The sequence below is a fragment of the Etheostoma spectabile genome, chromosome 22 (genome assembly GCF_008692095.1).
Source record: "Etheostoma spectabile isolate EspeVRDwgs_2016 chromosome 22, UIUC_Espe_1.0, whole genome shotgun sequence".
NCBI classification, from domain to species: Eukaryota; Metazoa; Chordata; class Actinopteri; order Perciformes; family Percidae; genus Etheostoma; species Etheostoma spectabile.
In genome coordinates, this window is record NC_045754.1 from 6,215,227 (window position 1) to 6,225,933 (window position 10,707).

Genomic DNA, 10,707 nt, shown 5'->3' on the forward strand with positions numbered 1-10,707 from the left:
CCGTGCCTGTGTGGGATCTTTCTACGCTCTCTCTTACTCCGCGCCCGGCCACACAGCGGCCGCCGGTTCACAATTCTGACATTTGTCCACAGTTTTAATTTTTTATTAACACAGCTGTATATTGTTAAGTATGAGGGGGCAAACCTGTATTTGTACCAGTGTTTCCGCGGGTAACTCTGCTATCGCGGCCACCACGGCGAAGAACACAGAAGAAGTTATTGAATGCAACTAACTTTAGTTGGTAGAGTAACAGGGTGAGACGGAGCTGCTGGACCTGGGCCAGAGATGTGACCCATGGCCATGGATGTGACCCATGGCCCATGCTTATATGTCAAAATGGTTTAGACTTTTACCTCATTGAAGAAAGTGATTAAGGTTAACCAAAGTTATGTTGATGTACTCATTTCCATCAATACTTACAAGAAACTTTATAGACCGTGATTATGTGTCAGCACTTACCATGATACATACTAGGGATGCACAAGTAATCGCAATTGTATTGAAATCGCAATATAGTGCAATATCCAAATCGCAGGGGTGCGCCATATTTGTTTATGGCAAAATGTGTCAAACCATTATGAATTAAGTATTGTGCTGCTGACATGTCCCGGCCTACAAATAATATAATAATAATAATAATAATAATAATAATAATAATAATAATAATAATTTGGACTTATATAGCGCCTTTCACAAACCCAAGGACGCTTAACAAACAAGGGGGGGGGGAGGTTAAGAGGTGGCCAGGAGAGATAAATTAAAAGCCTCAGTGAAGGGTATGTTTTAAGCTGGGTTTTAAAGGTTATAATAGAGGAGGCAAAGCGAATAGCAAGAGGAAGCTGGTTCCAGAGCGATGGTGCACTGACACAGAAGGCTCTGTCACCAAATGTCCGGAGCCGGATTTTGGGACAGCAAGCAAGTCCTTGTCAGAGGACCGCAGAGACCGTGACTGAGTGTATGGGTGGAGCAGATCTGTTAGGTACTGAGGTGCAAGTCCATGAGAGATTGTATGTCAGTACGAGAATTTTATATTTGATCCGGGACTAATTGGCAGCCAGTGTAGCTTCTTCAGGATGGGGTGATGTGAAGTCCGGTTTGTGGGGTGAGCATCCTAGCCGCAGAGTTCTGGACGTACTGAGTCTGTCAGTAGATTGCTAGGCAGACCAAAAAGGATACCGTTGCAGTAATCAAGACGGGAGGTGATGAAGGAGTGGAAGAGGGTCTCAGCTACAGAATTGGAAAGCCACTGTCGGAGTCTGGAGATGTTCTTGTGATGGTAAAAGGCAGTTTTAGTAGTGTTTTTGATGTGCTGTTGGAAGGAAAGGGTGGAGTCCATGATGACGCCCAGGTTGCGTACTTGAGGGGATGCAGAGATTGAGCAGCCATCCACATCCAATGTGATGTCACCAACCTTTTTGAGAAGTGACTGAGGGGCAAACACCATGAGTTCTGTTTTGTCGTTATTTAGTTTGAGGAGGTTACTGTCCATCCAGTTCTTGATGTCCTTCAGGCAGTTGATGAGTGGCACTGGCGGAAGGGGAGTAGATGGCTTAGTGCTGATGTAGAGCTGGGTATCATCCGTGTAGCAGTGGAAGAGGAGTCCATGTTTCCGGTTGATCATCCCAAGGGGTAGCATGTAGATATTGAATAGTAGCGGGCCAAGCACCAATCCTTGAGGCACTCCATGTGAGACTGGCGCCAATTCAGAGCGAGTGCCCTTAAGGGTGATGTATTGTTGCCTGTTGGTGAGATAGGATTGAAACCAAGAATACACAGTACCAGTGAGGCCAATGAGTTCTGAGAGGCGAGTGAGAAGAATGGAGTGGGAGACTGTGTCGAAGGCTGCAGAGAGGTCGAGGAGAATTAAGATGCTGACATGGCCAGAGTCAGCTGCCATAATATCCTACAGATTAAAGAAAAACATCTTTTTTTGGTGCAGATCGTCGCAAAAATCACACACTAATAATTTTAATTCCAAAGGCTAAGGAGGGAACACTGTCAGGATGTATAGTATCCTGGATCCATGAAATAAGTGGCCTTAAAAAATATAAAAGCGCTTGCCTCTATGGGAATTTAACATAGGGGTGTGTATACTTATGCCCACACATATATTTATTTGCAATGCATTATTCATTCACAAAGAAAATTGATGTCCTTTTAAAAGGTTGGATTTTCCTAAATTTTCTGAAGTAAGGCATTAAGATCAATTTACAAAAGTTTTTTTTTATTATTATTCCTCTTTTTCATCAACTTTAGCATGGGTGTGCAAACTTATGCAAGCCACTGTAATAAATGACGAGCTCAGGGAATTGCAAGAATGCAAAACTCGACTGTTCAGACCTTAGTTTTTTTAAATTACTTTTTAACATTTGAAATTACTCAGATCTGGGGATGGAGAACAAGGCTTTGCGAAAGTTTCACCAAGCTTGGTTGGACTGTCTGCTAACACTGCTTAAACCTATGATTTGCGTGTGCGAACATGCAAATTCGGTTGCATTTATAGGATCTCCAGCTTACATTGGTGACAAATTACAAGTCCTTTTGTATAGAATAGAGGTGTGTGTGTGCGCGCGCCAAACTCATTTAGAGCCACTAACGAGCAGGCACTGGGTGATGGATATTGCCTGAATCGCCTTGGTTGAACACTTTCACTCTTATTCCCAAGGTCCTCAAGGCTAACTTCACAATGGTGTGGCTAACGCAATATAAGCTGTTGTGTTTTGGTTGTAGAGAAAATGTACAACACACGGCTTGTTGATAAGCTGACCAGGGGCAGATGGTTCAGCTCTGGACCCATACTGTGTCCTTTCATGCCAGCTCACAGCTCTGATATGGTACTCCCGTTACTCCACACAGAGCTCCTCATGGCTTTGGATTATACTTAAGGCCTTAACCACTTAAAACTCCCACGCAAGTGTGGAAGTGTCTAAAATTTCCCGGCTTTCGGGTGACGAGAATGAGCCATGCACAGACGTGGTTTTATTTATGCTCATATTTGCCAGCCACAATCACAATGTCATTAAACACTCACCAAAACTGGCTGTTGGTGAAAAATTGTGTCAAATGAGTAGGAGCCCTGTTAAAATACTTTTTAGAGCAAGATGGGCTGGATTGACCATCTGTTGCATCAAATGCTGAGAGAAGGCCGACAAAGATTGTGCTTTGGGGTTCGTCTTAACATCACATTTTTAAATGTCTATCCGGTGTACATAATGTAGAAACATTCTGTGCTTGCTGAGTTCAAGAGTCAATGATGTGACTCATTTGCCAACATATCTGCGTGTACTGCCAAGTTAGTTAAAGTACCAGAAAGTTGCAGTTACTACATCTATGGCTCAGAATGTGCAACTGCATTTTTGGAAACTTTTAGGACTTAGAACTTTTTTTTTCAGACTACCTTTGTGACTGGCTCTCACAGGGAGTTGCAGCAAATGAAAACAATGAGTCACTGTTGACTGTTGACATCTCTGCCAGAGAGCACATGCTTTGAAGTACAACTACACTGACTGAATCTCGCCTCTGTGTGCTCACAGTGGATTTACACACCACTTGAAGCTCCTTGTATCTCAGAAAGGCTCTGTTCACCCCCTCCAAATCCTACATCATTCTTCTACCAGTGACTCATTTCTCTTGAGATACAGCATTGTGTGTGTGTGTGTGTGTGTGTGTGTGTGTGTGTGTGTGTGTGTGTGTGTGTGTGTGTTGTGTGTGGGTGTGTGTGTGTGTGTGGGTGCTGGGTGGTAATAAGTTTATTAGGGCTGTCCGAAACGATTTTTTTTTTTTTTCAAATGATTAATTTAGTGATTATTTTTGTTGATTAACGATTATTTTCCCATTGCTCAATTATTAATAATTCACTCAAAATACATTTCAGTAAGGTTCAAATCTCTATTTATAAAACTTGTTTAAAACTGCACTGTTCAATTAAATGAATTTGTTGTGCAACCTGAAGCCAGATGTAAGCCATCCATCCAACAACAAAATAAAGTCACTTTCCGGAGGAATACAAAAATAAAAACTTAAAGTAAACAAAGCAAGTACAAAAAGAGTAGGCTACTCTGTATTTTTAATTTTTTTCCCAGTAGTAGGTAAAATAATGAATAGCATAAGCTCTTGTTTAACATCCAAGCTCTTCTCCCTTTTTATCTAAAGCGATTTTAGCAACATATGAAATCAGATGTGTCAATAAATCCATACGGCAAGTTGCATCTAATATAACAGCCTTTAATCGATTGGGTCACTCATGAGGATGGTAAACCAAAAAAACAACACTGCTTACTGACAGAGTTTGATGATACTCAATGTTAAGTCATCATTAAAACAAACGGACTAACGTACCGTCGGGCTACTGCTGGGAACACATTCCGCGTCACTGTGTTGATAATCGCACAGGCTTGGGAGTAAAGCTTATGGGGCACAAAAAATCAAGACGACCCTACTCAAGCCCGATTTCAACCTGAAATGTTTTAAATACTTGGGCCATCATAACTGAGATTATAAAGGACTCGTTGTGGAATTATCGAAGACAGTGCTACAGATGGGGAGGGGGGGGGACATAGCACAGTTCACTTCACACTTAAGTCAGTGCAGGACAGATACCCAGAGCTTCGGGATTTGCTCGAGAGGCACAGCTTTCTCCCCACCCAATTAGGCTGATCATGTAATGATTCAAAAAAACACAAAAACTTGATGAAGGGCCCGGCCCGAGGATAGTGGCCGGACACGGCTCGACTCGGCCCATGGGTCCGGCTCGGGCAGAGAATCTAAACTCTGCATGGGAGCGAAGGGACAAAAAGGTGAGCAGAACTTAGTTTAGCTGCTGTTATCCTAACTCAGGGTTCATTTTACAAAGACTACAGACTACCACGTTGTTGTTGGCATTAAGCGTAAAATACTCCCACACTTTAGAAGACTGTGTCTGAGCCTTTTTGTCAACGTGTTGTTGAATTTGCAAGGAATCCATACTTGCACCGTTGCTGGAGGCAGCCGGTTAATTTTAGTTAACGACACATTTACGTAATCAATGATGTCGAGATAGATAGATAGATAGATGTGTGTGTGTTATATATATATATATATATATATATATATATATATATATATATATATATATATATATATATATATATATATATATATATATATATATATATATATATATACCTACAATGACAAGTTGTATTTTCTGCCTGGTTTAACGAGCCTAGACAAACAATTAGAAATGAGGTTGAAAAACAAGAGCTAACAAATGTTAGGAAAAAAAAAAAAGCATTGGAAGAAGATCAGTAAAATGAATTAGAAGGGATTTAGGAAGCTGTGTGGCAGCTCTTTCCTGTTTTGAAATGCTTTGTTTTTGAATAATTGCCAGCACGCAATGCACTCAATGTTAATGGACAGGCTTTAATTCCCATTACATTCTTCAGGGTTAGTGTTAGTTTAAATAAAACTGCAAGTGTAATGAGAGTTTGGTATTGTAATCTCTCCCAATGCGAGATGTTATTTGTGATTGTGCTGACTCTTGTGTGCATATCCTCTGCTAAAAGTCACATTAATTAACCAGCACAAGCCCATGCTGTTAAATCCTGTACTTCAATGATGGAAAAGTACAAACATTTTAATAAAAAAACAATTATTAGTTGTTAAAAATATCTCTTTAAATGGAAAAGCACGTATTTTGAGACTAGAGAAGCAAAATGAGAAACCTTATTCAAGATTCAAAATGGCGAGATTGGCAGTGGAACAACAAATGAATCCACCAGTATGACTAGCTGGTTGTTTTGTGTTTGCTAGTCCTCTCTGGAAGAGTCTGGGTTCCTGTGTTCAGTGTTATCTGGAACCAAATTTAAAATGTGTTAAACTTTTGATGAAACAGCAGTGTTTTTCACCAACCAAATATTATTATACTCATTTCTATTCCAATTACACACAGTATACGTATTTGTTGATGCATGTCCATGTAATGAAGTACTATTTATGAAAAAACGTTCTGGTCTACTGGTTGATAAATCTAATATTAACTTTGCCTTGCTAGTCTGACCATGTCTTTTGGAAGATCAAGATCAGCATACAACTAAATCAAGTAGAGGGTTTCAGGAAAGAAAGTCTGCAGAGCTCCTCAAATTGCAGACAGTCTGTTGTAAACAGTGGTTTTGTTTCTCTTCCAGGAGCACCATCTCCAGCGGGCCATCTCGGCGCAGCAGGTATACGGCGAGAAGCACAACATGGTTATCCCCGTCCCCGAGGCAGAGCGCAACATCACGCACTACGAGTCCCTCTACCCCGGGGAGTTCAAGATGCCAAAGCAGCTTATTCACATACAGCGTGAGTAGCAGCCCGCTTGCAACAAGATTATCCGTTTTAGCTCTGTTAGTGGTCTGTGAGCACGTGGTGATGTTGTCACTGTTTGGATACACCGGGTGTGTCTGATGCTTTCAGGGTTTATGAGGGTTTATGCTGTTGAGAGATGTGTGTATGCCTATTTAAGTTTGGATTTTTGGAACAGTTATTGTGGATGTGAGATCAGTGTAAGTGACTACCAGGGAAGTGGGCCTCATTTGTGTCAGATCACATGCGAGAACAAAATATTAGATTTGTCATATAGAGTCCCTATGCAAGGACTAAAACTCACCACCATATGTGAATAATAAAGAACACGAGTCTTGCTGATTTCAAGTCGGAAAGGGGACATCTGTATGTTTGTCTTGACACACGTGTGTTTCATTGGGATTGTTGTCCCTTGAGGGTTTGCCAGCAGGTGTGGGACTTCATATGTTTCAAAGTGTTGGATTAGTCTCCATGGGTGACCCAAATAAGGTGTCAGTGGGTTATTGGTTGAGATTGGAAGGAGAATTGCACTGACGGTGTGATCCATTCAAAATTGAATTTGGCATGTTCGTACAAGTTGGTTTTGTGGTTCTTACAATGTTTGAAGAAGTTCCCTGATCTGGAGAGAAAGGCATAAAACCAGCAGGCTGCTTTGTTTTGCTGTGTACTGCAGCCATTAGACACACTGTGTTTTGAATTAGCAACATGCTGTAGCAGATATGTTCACCATCATTTTGAAGCTCAGTTTTTCTGTTATCGAACAGTTGGGTCAGTGTGAGGGAATGCTGCATACCTTTCTAAAATGCTTTAGGCTTTGACAGTTAATGTGTTGATTAGAGTGGGGCTCTGAGGGTGACAGTGCAGTAAACATGTTTTTTAGTCCAGTGGCCACAGAAGCTGATGAATTACAGCCGCTCTCTGCATTTTACCAGACTAACATTTTATTAATTTTCCAGACTATGGCTAAATATTCTGGCTAGACTGACTGCTGGTAGGGCAAACTAGCTTAGCCACAGGCATATTATCTTTATTTCATGACACATGGCTTGTGTTTGTTGACTTTGCCTGGAATCTACTGCTGCATGTAAACGACATTGTATTATAAAATCATGACATGACATTGTTCCACTTTGGTAGATCACATTTGCTCTTAAAACTTTTTTATATATTTATTTTTTTATTTAACCCTCCAGTTATCCTCGAATTTACTAACATCTGTCATCCTTTGGGTCAATTTGACCCCAGTTTCTAAAAATCCAGGAAATGTTGGTAATTAAAACACTTTATGTTTTAATCTTTATGTTGATAGCCTAAACTGACAACTGGGAAATGTCGACAGCCTAAACTGGAAAAACTGTTTGACTTGTATACTGCTACCAAAATGAGCAACCCAATGGAGGTCTGTCACATCCACATCTTTCCAACGGTCCACATACACACAACTTCCCTCTAAATTTGTCATCTTTTTCAACTGATGGCGTCATGAAACGCTCAAATGCTGATTTTATGTCTTGAGCATGGCTGACAGCATATCTGGTGAGGCCTGGAATAATTGGAAAAATAAAGAGTTGGAATAAAAGAAGATTGTGAAATTGCAACAACCTGCATGTGAAAGTGACCTCAACATCAGCCAAAACAATCTCAGCAAACTGGTGTAAAATGTTCCTATTTTCAATGTTTTATACAGCTAAAACAGCCTGGGGTCAAGTTGACCCCAAAGAACACCGATGCATACAAAATGCATATAGGACATTGAAAATTAATCATCATGTTAATTTTATGTTTGCCCAGTTGTCCCCCTTAAATTAGGAAAAGTCATTCAATAGGGACGTCAAGCACTTTTTTATTTTAAACATTGAATTAACCCCAACCGTAAAAGGAGGGTTAAGTTAGCTAGTCCATCTGACATCCAACACATGCTACAGTGTTGCTTTTTCCCTGCTGAGAAATTGACTAGGTTTAATATCCTTCAATATGTCGTAATTGTTTAATGATTCATCACATTCATGCGCAGTGCAGCCTGCCCCCCCCCCCCACAAGTGATGTGTCTCGTTCAGGCAGTTCTGTTCCTGCCGGTGCCTTTGAATGAATGTCATGTTAAGTAACCAACTCTTTTCCATCTCACAGCTTTCAGTTTGGATACAGAGCAGCCTGACTACGACCTAGATTCAGAGGATGAGACTTTTGTGAATAAGCTGAAGAAGAAAATGGAAATTACCGCCCTGCAGTTTGAAGAAATGATAGATAGACTGGAGAAAGGCAGTGGACAGCAGGTATTTATTGGTTTGTGTGTGTGGGGGGAAATCCTGGTTTGCATGGTATTTGCACAAACATATCTCTGGCTTTGTTTTTACACAGAGTAAATAAGCCTACTGAGCCAGAGTGTGTTTTACTCTGTAGTAAATTACATACTGGTTCTTACCCTGTAATTTAGTAAATCAAGAGGTGGGTCATGGCCTCGGTTTGTGGTTGTGGTATTAGTTAAAGAAAACTTCTGCATTTTAAACTGCAAGCTACTACATAAAGTTATTGTCATCTCTGACTAATAAGTAGGCTACTTAAATTCATACATCTGTTTAACTTAGAAGTCTGAGTTTATGACGTGCCTGATGGCAACACTGCTGAAAGCCAAAAAGCAATGTTTTGTAGTGTTTATGGCTGTTTTGAAATGACTGCTGTGTGTTTAAAACACCTTGTTTTGTCTGAGTACATGAGTACTTCCCCCCTGAGCGTTGCACTGACGTCTCCCCTGTGTTGCTCCGCAGCTCGTCAGTCTCCAGGAGGCCAAACTGTTGCTAAAGGAGGATGATGAACTGATCAAGGAGGTTTTTGACTACTGGAGCCGCAAAAGGAAAACCTGCAAGGGTGGCTCCCTCATTCCCAATGTCAAGCAGGAGAAGAGGGATGGCTCTAGCACCAGTGACCCCTATGTGGCCTTCCGCCGACGAACTGAGAAGATGCAGACCAGGAAGGTAGGAATCTGTGGTCAGCAGAATAAGGCAGAAGGCAAGGCAAATGGAAGCATTTGTGTTGTACCTGTTGCATGGAAGTTGTTGCCGCTTGGTGGCCCAGTAGTTGAAAAATTGTCCTTGATCTTAAGGGTAATGTTGTTGTTTTTACCCCTTGTAGAACAATTAGCCGCCGTCAGATGATTCTTGTGGTTTCTGAATTATCACTGTTCCATTTTCAGAACCGAAAGAACGACGAGGCATCATATGAGAAGATGCTGAAACTGCGCAGGGACCTGAGCCGAGCTGTCACCATCCTGGAGATGATCAAGAGACGGGAAAAGAGCAAGAGAGAACTGCTGCACCTCACACTGGAGATTGTGGAGAAGAGGTAAGTCAGGTTGGCCTGTAGAGTTTGGCAGTGGTTATTTGGGTTGTCTGCACAGCATTAACCACCTCGTTAGGCAAGTAGTTGCTATTAGGAGGCTTGTTAACGGGAGTATGATAAAGGCATGCTTCGCTTGGCTGATTAGAGGACACATTTTCATGAACAGATACATTTGTTGGATATTATCATGTCATGCAGCTGAGCTCTCATTTCCCCCAGCCGTGTTTTGGGAATGGTTTCTGATAAGCATTTAAAACATATTGGAGCTCCTGAAAGCCGAGAAGGGGACTGTGTCAAGGCCTTTCATACGTGTTATGTTTCAGATGGCTTATCTAGTTAACCTTCATGTCCGATTAGGTTTTTGTTTACTCGCCAAGTTGAAATCCCAAGTAGAGTCAATTAGGACACTTGTCTGCAAGATTGAAAGTGTGAAAGAGTCAACCACATATTTTCTGTAAGTCAGGCTTCGCAGCTTGTGTTAATTGGGGGCACCGTTATGTACACTGTTTTGCATGCATTATCAATTTAGAGTTCATCCTGTTTTCTTCAGGAGTGTCAGGAGCAAATTAGCTTTTTGACTTCTCTGTGGCTGCTGCATTCTTTTTTCCAGTATGTCAGGGAGTACACTAGACTACATGTTTGCACTATTTTGTGTTTTTAATTTATTTATATACTTTTCCAAGCCCAACTTGGAATTGTTTTTTGTTTCCCCAGCAGCGCCTTTGTTATCCATATAAACATGACATGTAAATGGAATGGTATTTTCTCTGAAAGTAGCTGTCAGTGTGAGCTTAAATTGGACCCTTCTCCTTGAAGTGCTTTTGATTTGTAGTGACATTTCAATTTCCTCTCGTTATCCCGGCCTGGTTTCTGCCTGCGCATCACTGCCAGTGTTCACTCCCAGATTGGACCACTCTGTTCTCAATAGATAGCTTCTCTGGCCCTCTTCATGATATTATTCCCGTGAAAAGTAACCCAGGTGTACTGCATCGTGTGCATAGTCTGATAGTAGTGTGTTGGGCTCTTCTGTTCACTGAAGTTTTTTTT

The 10,707-nt window shown here is 41.2% G+C and overlaps 1 protein-coding gene and 1 long non-coding RNA gene across 3 annotated transcripts in view; one reads left to right on the forward strand and one right to left on the reverse strand.

Moving 5' to 3' along the window:
• The window catches only part of epc1a (enhancer of polycomb homolog 1 (Drosophila) a), a 41,690-nt gene that overhangs the window by 11,175 nt on the left and 19,808 nt on the right, over nucleotides 1-10,707 (forward strand). For both annotated transcript variants that reach the window (XM_032503434.1, XM_032503433.1), the window contains 4 exons: nucleotides 6,165-6,321; nucleotides 8,452-8,597; nucleotides 9,090-9,296; nucleotides 9,515-9,663. In XM_032503434.1, coding sequence (XP_032359325.1) covers nucleotides 6,222-6,321; nucleotides 8,452-8,597; nucleotides 9,090-9,296; nucleotides 9,515-9,663 — 602 coding nt within the window. In that variant the 5' untranslated portion in view covers nucleotides 6,165-6,221. The remainder of the gene's footprint in view (nucleotides 1-6,164; nucleotides 6,322-8,451; nucleotides 8,598-9,089; nucleotides 9,297-9,514; nucleotides 9,664-10,707) is intronic.
• Nucleotides 1-10,707, reverse strand: part of LOC116671967 (uncharacterized) — a 20,040-nt gene that overhangs the window by 8,419 nt on the left and 914 nt on the right. The window contains exon 2 of the long non-coding RNA XR_004327428.1: nucleotides 4,273-4,278. This is a non-coding gene — a long non-coding RNA (uncharacterized LOC116671967). The remainder of the gene's footprint in view (nucleotides 1-4,272; nucleotides 4,279-10,707) is intronic.